This window comes from Miniopterus natalensis, chromosome 13 (assembly GCF_054644295.1).
Source record: "Miniopterus natalensis isolate mMinNat1 chromosome 13, mMinNat1.hap1, whole genome shotgun sequence".
Classification (NCBI taxonomy): Eukaryota; Metazoa; Chordata; class Mammalia; order Chiroptera; family Miniopteridae; genus Miniopterus; species Miniopterus natalensis.
In genome coordinates, this window is record NC_142093.1 from 21,740,657 (window position 1) to 21,763,470 (window position 22,814).

The 22,814-nt window shown below is 37.0% G+C and overlaps 1 protein-coding gene across 3 annotated transcripts in view; it reads right to left on the reverse strand.

The window, feature by feature from the left end:
- The window catches only part of THADA (THADA armadillo repeat containing), a 266,071-nt gene that overhangs the window by 231,168 nt on the left and 12,089 nt on the right, over nt 1-22,814 (reverse strand). For 2 of the 3 annotated variants that reach the window (XM_087823521.1, XM_016204113.2), the window contains exons 10-19: nt 21,963-22,183; nt 20,145-20,851; nt 19,211-19,362; nt 18,168-18,323; nt 17,341-17,463; nt 14,112-14,235; nt 7,894-8,045; nt 4,912-5,125; nt 933-1,068; nt 534-670 (exon numbers count right to left, since the gene is read on the reverse strand). In XM_087823521.1, the coding sequence (XP_087679647.1) occupies nt 534-670; nt 933-1,068; nt 4,912-5,125; nt 7,894-8,045; nt 14,112-14,235; nt 17,341-17,463; nt 18,168-18,323; nt 19,211-19,362; nt 20,145-20,851; nt 21,963-22,183 (2,122 nt within the window). The remainder of the gene's footprint in view (nt 1-533; nt 671-932; nt 1,069-4,911; nt 5,126-7,893; nt 8,046-14,111; nt 14,236-17,340; nt 17,464-18,167; nt 18,324-19,210; nt 19,363-20,144; nt 20,852-21,962; nt 22,184-22,814) is intronic. The other variant, XM_087823522.1, reaches the window with a different exon arrangement.

The following is a 22,814-nucleotide window of genomic DNA, read 5'->3' on the forward strand; positions in this document are numbered from 1 at the left end:
ATTTATTCATTGATTTTAGAGAGAGAGGAAGAGAGAGAAAAACATCAGTTTGTTGTTCCACTTATTTATCCATTCATTGGTTGTTTCTTGTATGTGCCCTGACCAGGGATGGAACCCACAACCTTGGTGTATTGGGACGACGCTCTAACCAATTGAGCTACCTGGCCGCCCCCCCCCCCTTTTTTTTAATTAAAAGATCTTTGCCCTTTTCAGATTCCTAAAATGTTGCCTTCACTGACTGAATCCCATCAGTTGCCATGTCTGTAATTTATACCACCCACTCTCCTAGTCCCAGCAATTACCTGGTAGGTTATGTTCTGAAATGACAATATTAGAAAGCCCAATTTACCCCAGGGAAGGAAGTGCCTCGCTCATTTTGTAACACTTAAAAATATTTTTTAAAAGACAGAAATATCACTAATAAAATTGCTTTTCTCCCTATTTAGCATGTATAACTCTCCAAAGAAATGATTAGGGGAAAAATTTTAAAGGAAAGGAAAATATATGAAGTGGAGCTTTGTTTGTTTGCTGACCTGAATCAGTGTCCATTGGGACGAGGCCTTCTGGGGACGAGCTCTGAATGACGGGAGCCACCACAGCGGAAAGCCTGTAGGACATCAAAAGGAGCTTCTCCACCACAGGTCTCCACTCACTCACCAGCTGCAGGCTGCTGCAACAAGGCCATTAGGGACGTTTATACTAAAGTAAACATCACATTTTGTAACTAGAAATGAATAGATAAAAGGAATTGGAAAAATTTGGGTTCAAATTTATGCAATCTATATTTACAAAATAAAAATGTGTATATATGTACATCTTTAAGCTAATTTTTCATTATCTGTAAGGTCATACATTCCTTTCCCAGGACACATTCCAATAAGAGTTTAAAGGCCAGAAATAAGTGTTCAGGAGAGAACTGTAGATACACTTACTTTAGAGGTAACTTCTGCAAAGCCCTTGTTATACAGTGAACTCGCCCATACATTGGAAATGCTGCTGCTGCCCGAAGCAGAGAATTTTCAGCCTGAGATATTTCTTCCTCAAGGTTTTCCAACAAGCATTTGATAACTAGGAAAATCAAACAAAAAACAAAACAAAGTAATGCAAGTTTCAAAGCACACTTATAAATTTGTGAACAGCAGAAGAATTACCATGAAAACACCCTACTCAACTGATCTTTATACTAGATGTTTTGAATTTAAAAAAGATCTTTCAAGGTTATCCAGTCTGTTACCCATTTCTAATTAAGGCAGAACTAAGTGTCTTTCCCTAACTTCCTGGATCCATTTACAGCATTCACTGAATCATTCCTCCTAGAATCCTCTCCCTGGAGTATTAGACCTGAGGCCCAACCATGTGCCATGTGCTGTTTGGATAGCAGAGTTTTTTAATAGCTTTATTGTGATATAAATAATATACCACATAATTTATACATTTAGTGTACAAGTCAGTGGTCTTTAGTATATTCACAGAGCTGTGCAGTTATCGCCACAATCAATTTTAGGACATTTCTGTTCTCCCTCATTGAAACCCCCGCACCGCTCACCTTCTCCAGCTCTAGACAGCCACTGATCTACTTCCTGTCTCTACAGATTTGCCTGTTCTGGACATATCAGATACATGGAATCATACAACATGCGGTTTCTTTCACTTAGCATAATGTTTTCAAAGTTCATCCATGTTGTAGCATGTATCAAGAGTTCATTCTTGCCTGGCCAGGCGTGGCTCAGCGGTTAAGTGTCGACCTGGGATCCAGGCGATCGGGGTTCGATTCCCGGTCAGAGCACATGCCTGGGTTGTGGGCTCGATCAATGACTCTCTCATCATTGATGTTTCCAGCTCTCTCTCTCTCTCTCCCTCTCCTTTTCTCTCTCTGAAATCAATAAAGATATATTTTTTTTAAAAAAAGAGTTCATTCTTTCTTACAGATGAATAATAAATAGTCTATTATATGGATATACCACATTCTGCTTACCCATTCATCAACTCATAGACATGTGGGCTGTTTCTACTTCTTAGCTATTATGAATAGTGCTGCTATGAACATTTGTGTATAAGTTTTTGTTTGTACATAGTTTTCATTTCTCTTAAGTATATGCCCATTATGAACTGAATGTTTGTATCCCCACCCCAAAAATTGATGTTGAAGCCCTACCCCAATGTGGTGATATTTAGAGGTGGGGTTTTCATGAGGTCATGAGAATGGGACCCTCCCTGATGGGATCAGCGTCCTTATAAGAAAAGGAAGAAAGGTAAGAGTTGTCTCTCTCTCCTCCATGTGAGCACAAAGCAAAAAGGCTCCTGTCTGTAAGCAAGGAAGAAGGTCCCCACCAGGGATGGAAGCACTCAGGACCTTAATCTTGAATTTCCCAGTCTCCAGAACTGAAAAAAATAAATGTCTGTTTAAGCTATCCAGTCTATGTATCTTGTTACAGCAGCCTGAGCTCACTAAGACAATGCCAAAAGGTGGAACTGTGGAGTCATATAGTAACTCTATATTGAATCTTTTGAGGAACCGCCAGATTGTTTTCCAAAGTGGCTACACCATTTTCCATTCCCACCAGCAGTCATGAGGGATCCCTTTCTCCACAGCCTCAGCAACACTTGCTACTGTCTATTTTTCATTTTTATCATCCTACAGGGTATGAAGTACTTCCTCACTGCGATTTTGACTTGCATTTGATTGGCTAATGATGTTGAATAGAACATCTCTTCATGTGCTTATTGTTCACGTTTGTCTTTTTATGCCTATTCAGATCCTTTGTCCACTTTTAAATTTGGTTACATCCTTTTATTAGTGAGCTGTAAAAGCTCTTTATATATTCTGGATACAAATGCCTTATCAGACAAAGGATCTGCAAATATTATTCCCATTCTGAACATCTTATTTTCACTTTCTGTTATTATGTTGTTTTTTAAAGAGAGAGAGGAAGAGAGAAGGAGAGAGAGAAGCATCGATGTGAGAGTGAAACACGTATCAGTTGCCTCCAGAATGCACCCCAACCAGGGATCAAACCCACAACCTGGGTATGTGCCCTGACTGGGAATTGCATCTGTGACCTTTCTGTGTACAGGATGACGCTCTAACCAACTGAGCCACACCGGTCAGGGCTCTTTTCACTTTCTTGATGGTGACCTTGACACAAAAAATTTTTATGAAGTCCAATTTATCTATCTAATTTTTCTTTGTTATTTATGTTTTGGGTATCATATCTAACAAACCACTACCAACCTCAAGATCACAAAAATTTACACCCATGTTTTCTTTTAAGTTTTCTCTTTTAGTGCTAACATTTAGGCCTCTGATTCATTTTTAAGCTAATTTTTTATATGGTATGAGGTAGTAGGTCTAATTTTATTCCTTTACATGAGGATATCCAATTATCCCACATGGTAGATGTCTCCTCTCACCACTCAGAAGGAGAGGATTATATTTTAAACTTTAGAGCTGTGCATAACTAGTAAATTATTAATATCAGGAACATATCAAGAACTCCTAAAAATCAACAGAAAAAAGACAGACAACCCTATTGGAAACTGAATAAAAGACATCAACAAGCATTTCACCGAAGAGGAAAAGTGAACACACATATAAAAAGACACTCAATTACATTAGTAATCAGAAAAAGACAAGATTAAACCACAATGAGATACCATTTTATATTCTGCAAATTTTTAAAATCTAACAAAAGCAAGTTATGGTGATGATGTGATGCAACAAAACTCTCATAATTTGTAGGTGGGAGTCTAATTTGAAAATCTATTTGGCATCATCTAGTAAAGTTGAAGATGCACACATTTTATGTCTAGGCTAGTCTACTTGTTTGTTTACTATAAACGCTTAGATATGTGCATTAGAAAGTCTGTATGAGAATGTTCCCATTGGCATTATTTATTTAGAAAAAAGAAGTCCATCAACAGGAAAATGCATTAATAAATTTTAGTAAATGTATATAATATATAGTAGTATTTATATAAAATTCAAAATCATGTAAAAGTAAATAATATATTGTTTAATGATATATACACAGGTGGTAAACCTTGGTAAAAACAAGAAGAAAGATTAATATAAAACACAGAACAGGAATTATATGGTGGGGAGAGAGCTAAGATAAAGAAGAGCCTTCAAAGGTATGGCCGCTGTTGTATTTCTTACGCTGGATGTTATTACCTAGCTTGGGAACAAAACTTGTTAAATTTTTATATTATTACTATTTAAATCCTATATATATTTAAGTATTCTTTGAATGTTTGAAATACTGCATAACGTTTTAAAACTTTAGAGAAAATAATTTTCAACTCTCTATCTGACCTCTCTCTTTTTTTTTTTTTAAAGTAAAAATCCCTATCTGTCCTTACTTCCAGTACAATTCAAAAATGGAAATTTACTAGCATAAAATTAAGTAAATAAATCCTTAACAAATATTTGTTGAAAATCACTAGATCTAAACTAACTCAGACACTAGATTTTAGAACTGGTTGTATGGAAAGAGTAAAAAGCAGGGGTATGACAAGGCAGTTAAAACATAAACCCTGTCAGACAAAGGAATGCTCTGCTCTCTACAGAAACAACAAAGACGATCTGGCTACAGTCATGGTAAAATTTCTGCAGAAAATAAAGTAATTTTTAGTACACAAAGACTTCAATAACAGCTTTATTATTGTACATTTGTATCTACTTATTTAACATGAACATCTGTTTAAAAACAAATGTTACAGCTGAGTAAACTATGTGCACGAGAAACTAGTGGTATTTTTATATGCTGGTAAACTACTATGCTCGTAAACTCCTCAATAAAAAACCACAAAGAAATGTTTAACCATTAAATATTCTAACCCAATGAATAGTGAATGCGTGTAAGATACTGGTTTTGATAAATAAGAGCAAAAGGTCATTTACTCAGTACAAACCTATTAATGTGTTACTTTCCACCACAGCAGTGGCCTCATCTCCATTTCCACAAGCAGCCTGCTGAGCTTTTAAGTAAGCAGACAGAGATGATGGCAGAGCATTCTGACAGATCAAGAAGTTCAGTAGGCAGGAAGCTGTGACACAGTCATATGGTTTGGTGCTGGTGCTGAGCGCCAATGCTGCCTGGAATAAACCCTGCAGTTTCTCTGAATCCTAGAATAAAGCACATACTCAGTAACTGTCACGAAAACATTTCTTTAATTTGAAGGAATAATACATATTTAAAAAGAGGCCTGCCACATAACTCTAACTCAATAAGAACATTAATTCCCCTTCTCCCTAAATATAGGTTAGAGTTTTTATTATAGTGATTAATGATTATTATTAATCAGTTCTAGTGACTCGGGTCTTAATATCAGTTGGGGAATTCAATGTTGATGAAGCTTTTTTAAAAAGTACCCCTTTCTTCAGCAAAAGTTTACTTTTTCCTGCAGAATTCTGCTATGACTATAGCCAGATTGTCTCCGTTATTTCTACATAGACCAGAGTTCTTTTGCATATACAGGGTAGTTTTACCTGGGCTGCATACTCCTGCCCTTCTTCCTTCCCCTTCCCATAGAGCTAGTTCAAAGGAACAAAATACCAACCCATACAAAAATGCAAAGCCACCAGGCTGTTCCTGGCAAAGATCCATGTATATGCATGGAAAATAATCAGTTAAGCCTCAGAAATTCTGCGTCAGAATTTCTCATATACACCTATATCTCATATACAGATCCACTCACACAGCCCATCCTAAAGACAGAACAAAGGATGGGAAGGCAGTGGGCTGAGGACAGAAGACGTGGGTCCTGTCCCAACTCCAAGGTTGACAAAGGTGCATGTTCCCCATGCTGCAACTCAGGGTTTCACTGCTCAATAATATTGATTCAAATAGGATTATTCCATGATGTCTAATATAAGAAAAAAATCATTCTAAACTTAATTTTGGATTTCACTATAGGTACACTCATGATTAATGACGTCAAATGTACTAATTCAAATATCAGTTTATTTCCATTTAAATTCTTTGCCTTTTCATGTTTAATTTTTTAGAACCTAAAAAAACTTAAAGATAGTGATCTAAATAGAATTTGAAAGAACCAATTAAGCATATAAGCCATTTTTTGTAACTGACAGTTAAGTCTCTGATAGCCTTTGGAATATAAAATATCTTTATTCTACCATCTGAGCTCAATCAAAATATGATATAAAGACCCTGGATATGTAGCTCCACAAGAAGGGCAAGAGACTTTATATATACATATACAAACATACATACATATATATATATACACACACACGTACTATATATATATGCACATATACTATATATATATACATATACATAAATATACAAATATATATACAAGTCCTTAGCTTAGATTAGCATTCGAAAATGTTTTAAATTTAACTATATTAAAAAGTTAATTACATATTAATAGAAGGCATACCCAAAGACAGACTTTGGAAGTATGTAATTAATATTTTAAAATCTTGAATGCCTATTTCTAAGTTCATTTTACTAATATGTAAGCCAGACCAGATATTAGAACCACCAAAATCCTACAGCAAGCCATACGTGCTACTAAGTTTTCTGAATTCCATGGTTATTGTCTCTATACCAATCACATGTTTATCAACTTGGAGCTACAGAGGCCCCCTGAGGACCCTTCATAATTCATGTAAGGAACAGGTCTTTCATATAGGTGCTATAATGTACCTTCCTCACTCCAGATACTCTCAAAATATTTGCCAAGAATGAGGCATAATTTTATAAATATAAATATAAATGTATATTACAAGGCTACAGTGTGATGAAAGGTAAGGAGTAAGGGAGAGGGAGGTGTGGGAGAGGAGAAAGAAAATGAATAAGAGGAAGTATGTTCTTGAAGAACTCTATATGGTACAAGTTAGAAGCTGAAGCACCAAAGAAGCTTCTGCTTACCAGGGCACCAGAAAGACCACAGGGATAGGTGAACACTGGAAAGCAACTCCAATATGGATCCAAATTAGAAAAGATACTATGAGATCTTGCAATGCCATCTAGAAGCCATGGGAACAGACAGCTTTCTGGCATGTGCTCCTGCAGAATCCCACTGCACCTATAAGCTGCCAGGCCCTAAATAAAGCCTAATAGCTAGAGCCCTAGGCCCCAGCTGCAGCCCCTGCAGGCACCCCTGGCCTAACAGCTCTAACAGAAAGCCAAGGCAAAGCTCTAGAGCCAGAGACCCCACAGCTGCTGGTAACCTCACAGTCCCAGAATAAACCTAAAGGGCAAAGCAGAACACTGACCTAGGTAGCCCCCTGCAGACCCATCCTCATGCTGTGCCCCTATTCCCAAACCCATCTTTGGTTCCCACCCCAAGGTGGGAAGTGTCAAGGGTCAGGAAGAGAGTGGGAGCTGGGGATGGAGTAGACCGCCCAGGGACAGAACTGTTTTAACCTCAAGTACTCTGAGTTTCAGTCTCAGTTTAGCTATTGCTTGTTGGAAAATCAGAAACATGTTTTCTACCGCACTTAACACTCAGCTTCCCAGTCTACCAAGCAGGGAGATTATCTCAAAACTTCTTACTCAAGTTACTGTAAGTGATGTGTTTTGATCAACTATTAACATGCCCAAGGAAACTGGAGAGGCCACAGTTAACTGAAATCTGCCAATCATCTCGTAAACAATAAAACCTACTGCTTCCTACACCTCCAGTTTTAATCAAAACAAAAAAACAAAGCTCACTGATTCGGACTTTGTTTTCTCTTACGATATTTCCTCCTCCCCCACCTCCTATCCCACCACCCCACAACAGTAGATGGATTAATGATAACCAAAACAGCCAGAAAATGAAAGAGGGCAGATGCAAAGAGCCTGGACAATCCGCTGACTGTTTTATCTGTTGCTTTCAAGTTTTCATGCATACACATTTACACAAGAAAAGTCCAAATACCTGCGATTGTACAACTGTTTTTGGCAACTTCATCAGAAGATCAAATGCTAAAAGTTTCACTGTTTCAAAAGTGCTGGTAAAACATTCCAATAGTGTTTGGAAACGACCAACATCAATATCATGACTCAGCTGATAGACTGTTTGGACTTGACCTAAAAACACACACACAAAAACAAATAAAAAGATTTAAAAGTGAATAAAAAGAAAAGGGAATCAAGATTTTGAAGTTATTCAGCCAAATTTACAGAAAATTCATACAAAAATTCACACTTTATACTTTACTCATAACAGCATAAAAGGATAATTTTTCCATTATTTTATTTCCTAAAATGATAAAGTAGTAAGTATTACAGCTTTCTAAATAGGAAGTAAACTTTTTAAAAAATTTGTTTAAAACCACTTCATTCTCTTATAAAAGGTTACATATTATGTAACAGATGCCTAAGTTATTTTTTGAATAAATAAAAAACAATAAATTAAGAAATACATCTTTTAAAAAATCTTCATAAAACTTCTTGACCTAGGATCCAAAACCCTACCACATCTTAGGTGCACTGACATTGAATAGTCAATGACACAGCCTAACAGAATTACTGGGAGCCAAAGATAAAGAAGGAGTCTTTTGTCTATCAGGCAGAAAAAGCTCAATCCATCTACAAAGTGAAAAAAATTAGTCTGGCTTCTCTCTTTGCCACAGCAACAGGTAGTGCTAGAAGATAGTGAAGCAATGCTTACAAAATCCTCAGGGGAAGAGGTGTGATAAAAAATTGTACATCAAAATCCTATTCCAGTATCAAGTATAACAGCAATATAAACATTTCAATGTGCAGAAGTTAAGAACTACATTTCCCCAACTCTTCTTAACGAAAGACGAATTTCAGCCAACCAAGAAATGAACAGAAAAACTATCACGAAACAATGACGGCAGTCATTGCATCCATTTAACTCAAAGATCAAGATGGAACAACTGTGGCAAACAATGGGTTTCACAGCAGGCTGTGAGGAATATTCAACAGCATTTAACAACCTACCCTGATGATAACTGAAAACACTCCTATGCTTACTTAATTTGAGGAATGTTGTTCAATATAAATCAGTTTTTAATTTAATCTTAACCCACAAGTTAGTATAACCCCATGAAATTCCTAGAGCAAGAAATGAGGTTTTAGTCATTTCAACACTTCTGCTCAAACATACTTCTTAATTCAGATTCGGATACCTGGTTTCCTTTCTCTAGTCTAGTTGTTCTGGCTAAAACTTTCACTACAATGGGGAGGAGCGGTGGTCCAAGTGAGCACCTGTGTCTGGTGCCTGATCTTAGGAGAAAGGCCTTGTCCTTACCAATGGTATGACATGGTGTTGGCTGTGGGTTTTTCATGAATGTTCTGCATCATACTGAGGAAGTTCCCTTCTATTCCTAGTTTACCAAGTGTTTATCACAAAAGGGTGATGAATTTTGCCAATGCTTTTCCTGCATTAATTGAGATGATCATGTACATTTTTTCCTTTGTTCTAATGTGGTATATTACATTAACTATTTTTTTCTTATGCTGAATGACCCTCCCATTCCTGGGATTAAATTCCAGTTACTTAGTCATGGTATATAATACTCTTAAAACGCCGTTAGGTTTAGTTTGCTAGTACTTTAAGAATTTGTGCATCTATATTCATAAGGGAGGCTGGTCTATAGTTTTCTTGTGGATTCTATCTGGCTTTGGTATCAGGGTGATGCTAGCCTCACAGAATGAGTTAACAAATGTTCCCTCCTCTCCAGTTTTTTGGAAGTGTCTGAGAAGGATTGGTGTTATTTCTTCTTTAAATGTTTGGTAGAATTCACCAGTGAAGCCACTGCTGGGCTTTGCTGAGGCTTTTGATTACTGACTCTCTTTCTTTACTTGCTATAGGTCTGTTCAAATTTTCTTCTTTTTTTAAAATGTCTTTATTGATTTCAGAGAGAGGAAGGGAGAGGAAGAGAGAGAGAAACATCAATGATGAGAGTCATTGATCGGCTGCCTCCTGCATGCCCCCTGCTGGGGATCAAGCCGGCAACCCCCGCATGTGCCCTGACGGGGAATTAAACCCTGATCTCCTGGATCCTAGGTCAATGCTCATCGGCAGAACCACACAGTCCGGGCTAAATTTTCTATTTTTCCTTGAGTTAGTGATTTTATGTTCCCAGGAATCTGTCCATTTCACTAGGTTATTTAATTTATTGGAAATGCAATTGTTTATAGCATTGTCTTAGAGTCCTTTTTATTTCTGTAAGGCCAGTCGAGACATCCTTACTTTCATTTCTGATTTTAGTTACTTATGTCTTCTTTCTTCTTTCCTTAGTCAGTAGAGCCAAAGCTCTGTCAATTTTGTTGATCTTTGAAAAAAAACAAAAACCAACTTTTGGTTTTGTTGTGTCTCTATTGTTTTCTATACTCTGTTTTGTTGATCTCCATTTTAATCTTTATTATTTCCTTCCTTCTGCTGGCTTTAGGTAAGGTTTGCTCTTCTTTTCTAATTCCTTGAAGTAAGCTGTTAGATTATGAATTTAGATTTTTTCTTTTTTAATGTAGGCATGCACAGCTATAAATCTCCCTATGAGCTCTGCTTCTGCTTCATCCTGTAAATTGTGGTATGTTGTGTTTTTGTTTTCATTCCTCTCAAAGTATCTTCTCATTTCCCTTGTGATTTCTCCCTTGTCCAGTGGTTGTTTACGAGCTCTGCTCAAATATGAAGCCTTCTCTGCAGAAGCAGCCAGCACTCCCCACCCTCCCAGGCAGTCTGCATCTCCCTCCCCTTCTCTTCCTGAAATATTTTTTCATAGTACTTACCCCCATCTGAAGTTCTACGTATTACTTGGTAATTTACTGTCTGACTCCCTTCACCAAAATCTAAGCTTAACAATGGAAAGCACTTTGTTCTGTATGCTGCAAATCCATGGCTACATGACATAAATAAGAACGAAATAAATATTTGCTGAACTAACCCCTTTAATCCAAGTGTGGAATTGAGTTTTCACCATGAATACTGAGATATTTCATTCTGAGTAAGAAAGATGCATGTGGCTTATTCCTCCTGAACCAGGACATACTTGAGGAAAGGCAGAAACCATTCAACTAACCCCAAATCAGACTTCTATAAAATAATACAGAGACCCACATTTAAGTTCTTGAGATAAAGTTGAAGAATAAATTTACATTTCCCATCCCGTATTTCATGGTCATGCCTCTTTAGTCTCCTTTAAAGTTAATGGGTTAGAGCCCGGCTGGGCGTGGCTCAGCGGTTGAGCATCGGCATCGACCTAGGATCCAGGAGATCAGGTTCGATTCCGGTCAGGGCACATGCCCGGGTTGAGGGCTGGGCAGTCGATCAATGACTCATCATTGATGTTTCTATCTCTCGCTCTCCCCCTTCCTTTCCTCTCTCTGAAATCAATAAAGACATGTTTAAATAAATAAATAAATAGATAAATAAATAAAGTTAATGGGTTAGTATGGCTTGCACCATTTGCATTACCCCCAAAGTGTTTAATTAACAGAAATAATGCAATGTCAGTCACTGCCCAATTATATGTAACTCATTCATTAGGAATTAGGAAGATGACTCAGGTTCTTCACCTTTAAAGTATGCTTAAATATATTAAACTACTCTCTCAACTGAAAAGTCACCAGTATCAAGTTACCTCCCCTATACCTAGGTACAACTATAACTGCATTAAATGTATAGAAAACTTTTTGTTAATTGGATAAGCAATCACTCTTAGGTAAAACCATATTTTCTAAGTTCAGTTGTAGTACCACTGAAATTCTCTAAATTGATGAATGCCCCTATATACATTTTCTGTGGCTGTTGTAACAAATTACCACAAACTTGGTAGCTGAAAAGCACAGATATCTATTCTCTCAGAGCGAAAGCTAAGACACAAAATCAAGGTGCTAGGGCCATGCCCACTGTAGAGGCTCAAAGGGAGAACTCATGCCTGTCTCTTTCAGCTTCAGGTGGATGCCAGGATTCCACAGCTTGTAGCCATATCACTCCAATCTCTCCTGTCACACTGACTCCTCCTCTTCTATGTGTCACATCTCCTTTTGCCTCTCTCTTATAACACCACCATGATGGCATTTAGGCCCATCAAGATAATCCAAGATTATCTCATTTTAAGATCCTTTATTTAATCACATCTGCAAAGGATCTTTTTCATGGGTTCTAAGGATTTGATGTGGCTATCTTTTGGAAGTCACTTTTTGGCTTCCCACATCTATTTTCAACAGGTGGTCAAATTTATCATCACAAATAATGGAACAAGCCAATATCATGTACTTCCTGCTATGATGGCCCTGAGAAAAATATCACATCTCCTATGCAATATTCCTACTAAAATGCATAAGCTGAATGAAATCATGAGGAAACAATAAGACTGAGATACAGTCCTCCAAAATGTTAGTCATGAAATAAGACCCTTTCCAGATTAAAGGTGGCGAAAAGAGAACAACAGAATGCAATATATGATCTTAGACTGGCCCCTGGATTACAGGGGGGAAAAAATTTTGTTTTCTAAAAAAAGGCCACTTATTGGGACAACTGGCAAAATTTGAATATATGTTGTACATTAGATAATAGCATTCTATCAACATTAAATTTCCTGAATTTGATCAGTGTGTTATGGTTAGAAAATTAATAAGATAGAGAAATAAAGCAAATATGGTAGGTTCTTGAATAACATCATTTCATCCAACATCCTTTCTTTATAATATAACATTGATGAGGGGAGGAAAAAATCAATTCCTTGGAAGGGGCACTTTCTGTGTGGAGTCTGTCAACTCTCCGCATGTCTGCATGGGTTTTCTATGGGCTGTCCAGTTTCCTCCCACGTCCCAAAGATGCGCATGTGAGGTTAACTGGTGTGTCTGAACTGTCCCAGTCTGAGTGAGTGTGGGTGGGAGTGTGAATGGCTCTGCAACAGAAGGGTGTCCTGTCCAGGGTGGGTTCCCACCTTGTCCCCTAAGCTGCCAGAATGGGCTCAGGCTACCCAAGACCCTAACTGGAATAAATTGGTTAGAAAAGAATTATCTTACTTGTTTTTATTAATCTTTCTTAAATGTACATATATCTCACATTTATTTCAATGTTTAATATTAGAAGTATTTTAGGTCTTTATTTAGAAGTTTGGTGATGTTTTTGTAGCCAAAAGTGTGCTGCAGAAACTTAATTCTTGTTTATATCAATTAGCCTGTGGTAAAATTGGTTTTGTTACATGTCATTTCACTTAAAGCTGCAGTTTCCAAGAACCCACTGAAGCCATTAATATAAACAAGTGATAAATCTAGGGAGAGGGGACAAGGCTGTGCACTGACCTATTCTTGAAACTTCACTGTTGACTTGAATTTTTTTCAAATGAAAAACTTGAAAAAAAAATGGTTTTCTTCAAATGAAGCAAACCTGTATTAGTATCAAATAACTCTCCTCCCGGCCTAAAAATGTAAACTAAAAAAAATAAAATAAATCCAACTATAGAGCGAAGTTCCCTGATCCTGTGGCCATTCCTTCCGAAAAAGCAGCTGAGCAGGATATTTTTCTGTTTGACCAAAGTCACGAAAGACTGAGCACAGACAAGAAATCATAGCCAAACCAGTAAACTCACGTATGGGGATAAAAAGAACCACGTCTTGTCAAAAAGGGGGGAAAAAGAAACAACTCAAAGGGAAGTTAAACGTTCAGCCTGTCTGAGCATCCCACAGAAGAACCAAAGGGCATCGTTAAATCAGAATGCCTGGAAATGATACTGTCCTAGCCTTTCTGAAACCAGAGTGAGACTTATGAAACAAAGCGCATGTTCAGGGAAACCACATTTTAACCACAAAGACTCACTGTGGAATGTTATACATAAGAGAAACTAATTTTTTAAATTTTTTAAATGTAAAGAACAAATCGGGCACTATGTTAGAGCACCAACATATAAACTGGGGCACGATGAGAACACAGTAAGCACAGTCCGTGAAAACTGTAGTTTTGGTTTGGCAAATAATAACTACAAAGAGTTTCTCTCCCTCATGTCCTTTACTGACAAATTTAATTATGTCCAAATAAGAATTATATAGTGAGAATAAAATCTCCCATAAGAACCTAAAAAGGCAAAAAAACTCAAACTTCAAGTAAAACAAAATGTTGAAAAAGTGTGTGTTTCCCAAGAAAAAAAAATACTTCCCCAAACATTAATGAAAACTTACCTTCTGGGACAGGAAAAACTTCAGCTATTGAGCCTAAAATGGTTAAAGCTGAAAATCTAGTTGGGAAGGAAGAGCCCGGAAACAATGCTTCAAAAAGGCTGTTGCAAATGGATGACATGAAATCCTAAAAATAAATTACAACAAGTATAATTGAGTTAACTCAAATAGGTTATATTCAAAGTATCACCTTTAAGAGTGGGTTTTTTCTTTTCATTATGGGAGAAAAGATTTTTAAAAACAGTACTAGTTGTCCATTTCCCTTAACACTTCTGATTGACACCCCTGGCCATGAGCTATACCATGATTTCCACGAACTCCATCTTTGTAGTCAACAAGTACAACTCCTATTGTACTCAGCACAAGAAAAACACACACACATTTTTAGTGAAAACAAATCTACTCTGCCCTGACTTATGCTAAAGCTGTATGAATATTGATTTTCTTCATCAGAGGCATTCAGGCATCAAAGGTATGTATACATTTTAAGTTTTAAAATGACCAAAGAAATATATGCTACTTGATAAATTTAGTAAATGTAATACTTGATAAATTTGGCTATAATGACATAATTCATTTAAAAATCCAACTATTCCATTGTCTTTTGTCTGCCCCTTTTAGACTCTTGCTCTACCATTCTGTTTATACAAATGATAAAAAATGAAAACTTTTAGTAAAATGCAAGTTTTAAACAAAAAGCAAAGTGGGAAATACTTTTATCGAAGATAAAATTGTCTCCCTCTAATTAAAATATTTTTTTTCTGTGTAAGATCAAAGAGAAAAATTATAAGAAAAAGTTGTGATTCTGAAGCATCTTGTATGCTACTATGCCCTAACGACATATATTTGTAACTAAGCAGATATAAGCAGTTCTGGTCTCAACTTACTCTAGACAGGATCCCTGCATTCATTTTTTTGGTCAAGGGCATAGAACTCCAGGGATTTACCCTGTAGGCCCCTACAGGCCCTAAGTAAGAGCTTATTAGTTTATTAATTCTATCGGGTTTCAAAGAAATAGGGTAGTTATTGAAAATATCCTAAACTAGTTTTAATTATAATTTTAATTATAAATTAGTGTAAGATCACATTAAAGGGCAACAAATTCATCCTTTAAGGATGATCTTATGCTAATTATAATGTCACTTATATTTTTAGATATAGTTCTTTCCCTCAACCAGACTGTAACCACAGTGGAGGCAAGGACCACTGTTTATATCCCTAGTCTTGAGCATACTGTCCTACACACACATAAAGGACTCAATACATGCTCTAGTCTCTTTTAATGGCTCCTAGTGAGGCTTCCAAATACCCTGGCCTAGCATTCAAACTTTCTACTTGATTTACTCTTTTCCAGCTTGCTTTTCTAACTCATTTCCCATCACTCACCTCCTCTGTTCCCCCCAGTATCTTATGTCATTCACACCAGTGGATTCACCATTCCCCAAATTCTTTCTGTACTTTCTTACCTCCAGACCTTCTCTTAAGCTGGTACTAAGGAAAAAACACTATTCAGATTTTAGAGTCAAGAACAAATCTGGACCTACTACCAAGAGAGATCTTGGGCAGGTTACTCAACTTTTCCAAACCTCAGCTTTCTCATTTTTATGTGGGAATAATAATGCCCATCTCACAGCCTTGCTAGTAAAGATTAGATGAGAACATGGATATAAAGCATTCTGTAAATTTGAAAGTACTCTGGTTAGTAATACCAGTTATTTACATATGAAATGGCCTTCCTCAATAGACTAGACACCTTTTCCAACTAACAGGCTCCTCTTCTCCCCAGCACTTAGTCTGTTTACTGGCTCTGAACCTACCACACACTGTGCATGACACCCATGGTCATGATGGTGTTGGTAATACAGTGCCAAAGCTACAACCTCCAAAAGCCACTAGTGACTACAGTTGGGAGAAAATATAAGAACCATGAGACTGACTCAGATTAAGACTCTAAAGACTAGTTTTCAAAAAATATACATCCATAAGCACAAACTAGAAAGATGTGTGTACATGAAGATTCAGAATGTCAACCCACAAGATAGGCTTTGTTTCTAAATACCTAGCTTAGACAATTGTCATTTTACCCCTTGCAAAAAGAAGCAAAAGATACGTGTTTTCTTAGATCATATAGCAAGGTTAAAAAATAACTGTTCCACACACACAGCAAGTGCTCAATATATCACTTTTAATGACTCCCAGCAAGGCTTTTTAGAGTGATTTAGAGTTTACAAAGAGCTTTCTCATTTAATCATCAAAACAAAGCTTTCACAGAGGTTACTAATCCCACTTACAGTTGAACAGATTCATAAAGTAAGCCAACTAGTCAATGGCAGAATTAGGACTAAACCTAAGTGCTTAAAGTTTAGGTTGTGCTTTTCTAATCTTCATTGTTGGGATTTTACAAAGATGAAGCTGATTTCAGCCTCTGTATAAGAATATTCTTCTGTAGATGATTTTTTGCCTTTTAATACAAAATTGAAAACTAATGCCTATCCATAATGTTTAGAGTAACTAGTCACTGTGTTATAGCTCCAATGTATCAATTTATTACACTTGTTTCCCAAAATAAAATAAAATAGATGAACTCTGTCCTCTACCTGGGTCTTAGAAGAAAATACAATTTACTTCTGAGGGGCTAGATTTGGAGTAAGAAACCAGTGGTGAAAAGTTCATTCTGTTCTGGCAGACAGAAATTAAACGTTGTCAAGTTGACCCCTGGCCCAGACTGCGGCTGCTGTTTCTGGGGTTCCACTCAATCCATTAACACAGTGCCCTAAAAGCCAGCCCTACTCTTCAAGCTCAGTCCAAAATGGGATAGACAGGAACCTCCACAGCTCGACTATGGGCCAGGAGTCACTAACACCAGCCATGAATATCATGTTAGTATAAAGGAAACAGGTCCAGACACAGCAGTCTTCTGCCCTGGGGAGGAGTGGAGGAGTTCAGGGCCAGCAATTACTTTTCTGTTAAATAACTAAATCCATCTGGCCCAGATATGCTGTAAATTAGAGGCTAACTCATTAATGTATTTTCTAATAGACCTGAAGTCCAGCACTGGTTCCACAACTCAGACTACCTCCAGAAAAGTACAAAAGCACCAGTAGAAATATGTAAAACCCCACTTGAAAAAAAAAGCACTACTTACCAAGAGACTTCATTTATTTCCCTTTAATGCATATTCATAATTGTTTCAGGTTTCATAAGAATCCACGTCTAGAAACATATCACCTACCTTATACTGATTTAAAGAAACAGAAGGGTGTTGTTTGGTTAACTCATTCTCTGGTTCATGTCTGGATTTACTTTGCTCCAGTTTATAAAGCACCTGAGAACTTTCCTGTATCCTACAAAACAACTTTTGAGAAAAAGAAAAATGAAGCCTATGTGAGCCATATTAACCTTAAATGTCAAAGAAAAAACTTTCTAACTTCTTTACACTAAAACTTTAGGCAAGGAAAGTACTGGTTTTTAAACTCTTAATATTTACACAGTGTCTCTTTTTGGCAGAAAATCAGCATTTACATTGTTAAAACCAAAACCAACATATTACTGCAAACCAGAATACAAGTCATTAACCCGCAGTTCTACTTCCTTTAGGTGAGCATCAACCTAAAGATTGGACATTCATATCTACACTCTACCCATTCCTCACCCCATAAATGTGCTGCGTGATTACTTCAAGTTGAATCATTCGACAATGACCATTTCATGGGTGCTTTAAGAAGCTCTAAGAATACAAGAGCATCCTTCCTCCTCTTTGAAAGGTTTCTTGAAATAACTTGCACCGTGCAAACTCACTAGATTTTTTTTTCTTTCAAAAAAAGAGCTCCAGTTTGATTTACTACACCAAAATGAAAGGACTTTTCACTCTGGGCTTCAATCCCGAATGTCAAGTGTTCTATGGAATCATGGAGCAGTTCACAGAAGGGCTATGAAGAGATGTGCACTCCAAGCCCGTGACCATTATTCTCACATGCTCCCAAAATCTGGATTCTTTTGATGAATGATTTCCAGATCAAAGCTCACCACCTTCCTATACCTGCTGATGAGAAATCCTACCTTTTTAAGAAGAGAGCAGATCTGCTGCCGCACTCCTGGAGACTGGCTGTTAAGATTGTATGTGACAAAGAACTGAATCCACTGCATCTCTTCTATGGAAACGATTTCTGTGCTTCGATTACTTTCACAAAGCAAGCCTAATGTATCTATCCGCACCTAAAACACATCAAGCAGTAAAATGTTAATTTTTCAATGAAAAAAGCGAAGCCTAAACCACTTGACATGTTTAATTATTTACACAAGCTACCAAAGGGAAAAAAACACACAGTAAACCTCATCCCTAATCCCAAAGATCCTCTGGTTATTGTCTTTAAATTATTTTATTAAATGTGTAAATTAGATATTAAAGCAAACAACCTTAAAGATTCTTATTCCACGGTGATGTTCAACTTCATTCTTTTCATTCTCTTCCTCAGTGACCACTTTAGCCCAGGGCCCCATCGCCTCGCGCCCAGACCACTGTCACGCACACCTAACTGGCCTCTTGGTTTCTTTTTGCTCCCGTTCTGCACACTCATCTGCTTGCATTAACTTCGCTTCCTTGCTGAAGGCGCTGGTTCCCAGTTACCAACTGAATGAAAACTGAAGCCTTCGGCCTAGGATTGGAGGATTCCATAAAATGGACAAAACACTTCACTACTGCCAAACAATGTCCTTAGGTCAAAGTCCTTGTAGGTCATTCTGTGGGCTGCTCCAATGCTTCCTCTCCTCTAATCACATTTATCACTTTCCTAATCAGCCATCGCTGCTCTGATGGGTCTCTTCTCCTGAGCTGCCCACGTCCTTACGCGTAAGGCACTCTTGCATCTGTATTTTCTTCTAAGAGTCTACAGTTATTTTACGCACGTTTTCTTATTCCTTCAACTAAACTCTAAGTAGCCTGGGTACAAGGTCTTCACTTTTCGTTCTCTATTCATCACTCTTATGGACGCCTTAAAACAGTGATGGGCATAACATAGGGGCCTCTGTATTGGGATTGATAAATGAGTAATAAATCAGGGATCTACTGCATGTATGAATTCCTAGTTATTCTGTTTACTTACTTGGCAGTGCTGATGAATTAAGCCTTGCTTTATTTTTGCACTGGACACAAGATTCCTCCAGGCATCAGTTGCAGACTGAAGATGTCCATGAGCTCTAGCTGTTCGCAGACATGCCATCAAAGCTCCCAGAGCCCCTCTGCTATTATAAGACCCTAAGGATGGAAAAGATTGCTCTTGTTGCAAAAGCGCATTAGCAAATACTAGTACTGTGCTGTGTGATAACTACCACAATGTTCATGTTTCTAATTTTAAACACACTGTATACGCTACCTGCCTATTAATTACTTAGTGGCCAGTTCAGTTACAACTGTCCCAATAGTATCCCAGCGCTAGTGTTCAATTAACCCTTATCTTACTTAACAATGGCCTCAAAGCAAAGAGCAGTGATGCTGGCACTTCAGGTACACCAAAGAGAAGTCATAATGTGCTTTCTTTAAGAGAAAAAGTAAAAGTTCTTAACTTAATAAGGAAAAAAATTTATCATATGCTGAGGTTGCTAAGATGGATAGTAAAATCGACTCTTCTATCTGTGAAATTGCCTAATTCATAAATTAAACTTTATCAATTAAAAATAAGTATGTATGCATAGGAAAAACATAGTATATATGGGGTTTGGTATTATCCATAGCTTCAGGCATTTACTGAGGGTCCTTAAATGTATCCCCTGCAGATAGGAGGGGCTACTATGATAAAGTAAACCTCATAATCCTATCTGGAATCAATCCTTAGCCTGTAGAAATGGCTTCAGCCAAAAAAACTCGATTCAGCTATGTGCAGTACCATTCGTTTCAACTGAAATCCTTACTGTTAATGTCCTCCTTTACTATTTATAGAAGTGATAACATTTAAATTTGAATACAGTCAACATCTGTCTGGGTAACTACACTTAAAAATCCTAACTAGAAATTACTAAGACAAAAAATCATTTTCTTACCAGTTTTAGCATCAGCAGAAGTCTGAAGAATCTTTACCATGTAGCTTAAGCTTTCAGGGTTGCAATTCAATAATTTGGGCAAGTAATAATCAATGACATAAGATTTTTGATCCAGATTTCCTTCACAGAGTATGTGAAGGAGAGGAGAAACCCAAGTCTCATGCCACTCATCAATCCAAGTACTGTCGACAGCCTGAGATTTCAAAGTACTCTTATGATTTTTAAACATGGTTTCTAAGAGGTCACTTGCATAAGGTACCAGTGACTGGTCCCCCATCACCTCTAGTATTTGCGATGGAATAGTTTTAGCTAATGCCAAAATATGTCCAACTCCTATGCATTCTACTAAACAACCAAGGCATATGTACTTTCCTTTAATATGCCATTCCAATCGCAGAAGACTCTCAGTCAGTTCAAAGATGAAACGATCAGCAGCCAAGTCTGACTTTTCTAACTCTGACTCTTTGACAGTGAGCTGGTGCATCTGAAGAATGTTTCTGAATATGATTCTGGTTTGGTGTCTCAAAGCATCCAATGGATGTTCCCAGTGGGTATAGACATATCCCAAAAGTCTCTGAGCTATGCTTGAATTCCCATTCAGACTGTCTTTCAGGCTTGGGGAACCTGATTTGAGAACATGTACGGCTGAGTTAGTCCAAGATGCCAAAATTCTCGACAGAAACATTTCCAGAGCTGACTCCTTGATCCTGCAGAAAAACAAGATGTATTATTATAAAGTGACTAGTAAAAGAAATTTGATTTTATAATCATTTAAACTTTAAAAACATAAAACACAAAGAATGATCAGAAAATGCAATCATTATTAAATTCACAACAAAAATATAAACAAGGCCAAAACAGACCCCAAATTTGTATATAAATCTATTTATCTTGTAAAATAAACCATCCTCCCCCAAAAAAGGCACAAGGAAACTTTTGGGGGTGATGGAAATGTTCATTATCTTGATTGTGATGATTGTTTCACAAGTATTTTAAAACATACCAAGGAGTTAGGGTTGGGGAAAGTTAGTTGGAATGGGGTTTCTTTTGGGGGTAATGAAAATATTCTAAAATTGATTGTAGTGATAGTTGCACCATCCCATGGATATACCAAAAAAACACAAACTCTGTAAATTATATCTCAACTGATCTGTATAAAATAACACAATGAAGAATAAATTTTAAAATATGCACAATTTAAAAATATGTACAATTTTAAAATACACATAAACTGAAAAACATGTTATTTTAAAACACTGTAGTTTTCTCCCTTTATCTACATGTTTATTACTATCAAGCTGTATCTATGGTTTGACAAGTTAAGCACATGAACATTTTCAGGCATTATGGCAAAAACACCAAAACATCACAAAATGCAATCCAAGGAAGTCAAAAGACCTGGCTACAGTTCTGGCTCAGGTACATATTAGCAATATACTCTTAGGTTAAAGCATTTACTTTTCTAGACTATTCACTTTACCCATTCAACAAATTAGATTTCCACATTGAATTATCTATGAAGTTGTTCATAAACTATAAAACACGATACATATAGAAATTGTTTTTTAAAAATGCTAACAGACTGAACATTAAAATTAATTTTAAAAGTGTTCACTCCAGGTTAATCTGCACCAATAATTTCTATAACCTCCATCATCCTGTTTTCTCTTGCTCTACTTTCACACCCACGTCATTCCCTTTCAATAGAGGATTATCCTGACCATTTTTCATTGAATTACTAAGTACACTGGCTCAGCTGCCATCTTTTAAATGTCTGATAAGCAAAACAAAATATGAGATGGCAGCATCAAAACTTACTGTGAACTCAAGGTGAACAAAACATGCACGGTATCCAAGAGCAGGACCTCCCCACTCAGGCCCATGCTCCCATTCTGCCAGTCCAACATGGTGAGGGTCCCCTGACACAGGAACAGGAGGGCTGACTCGGAGACATCAGCACAACAAAGGCTCCTGCAGGAGTTCACAAACCACTCTGGGGTGCTCGAGCAGTCCACAGAATGGAGAAGCAAACTACTAATCTGAAAAATGTAACAGTGAATACATGTAACACCTCTAAAACTTTTCAGATACTTCAAAATATAAATCCAAAATTCTCTTTCCCCTGAAACAGCCTAAGAAAAATAAATAAACCTAAAGGTGAAAAAGCCACAAGTGGTAAAATTATAACAATGGGGGGAAAATAAAATCTGAGTACATGAACCATTTTGCTGGTTTGAATGTACTGGTAGAGCACAACACATCGCCACCTGCAGGTGGATGAGCTTAACTAATGCTTTTAAGAAGTGATTTAGAAAGAGAATGTTTAATTTTATCCAATAAATGTGATCTCAGAGAATGGCACACACCTATTTTGCATAAAGTCAGGCAAAGAGCTAAAATAATAGATAATACAGTAAAGAGAAAAACTGCTAGAAGTAAATACAAGGATTGTGGCCCGAATTATCAAATTATACTCCCCATACAATCAAATCCGCTGAACAAATGATTCCAGCATGCTTCCTGTCTAAAACACAGTATTTGGGACATTCTTAATAAAAAACACATTTATCAAAAAGTTATTACTATATATGTACATTAATCTCTGAATAATTGTAATATTACAAATATCTTATGATACTGAGAGAACTGAACAAACAGCACTAGAGAAAA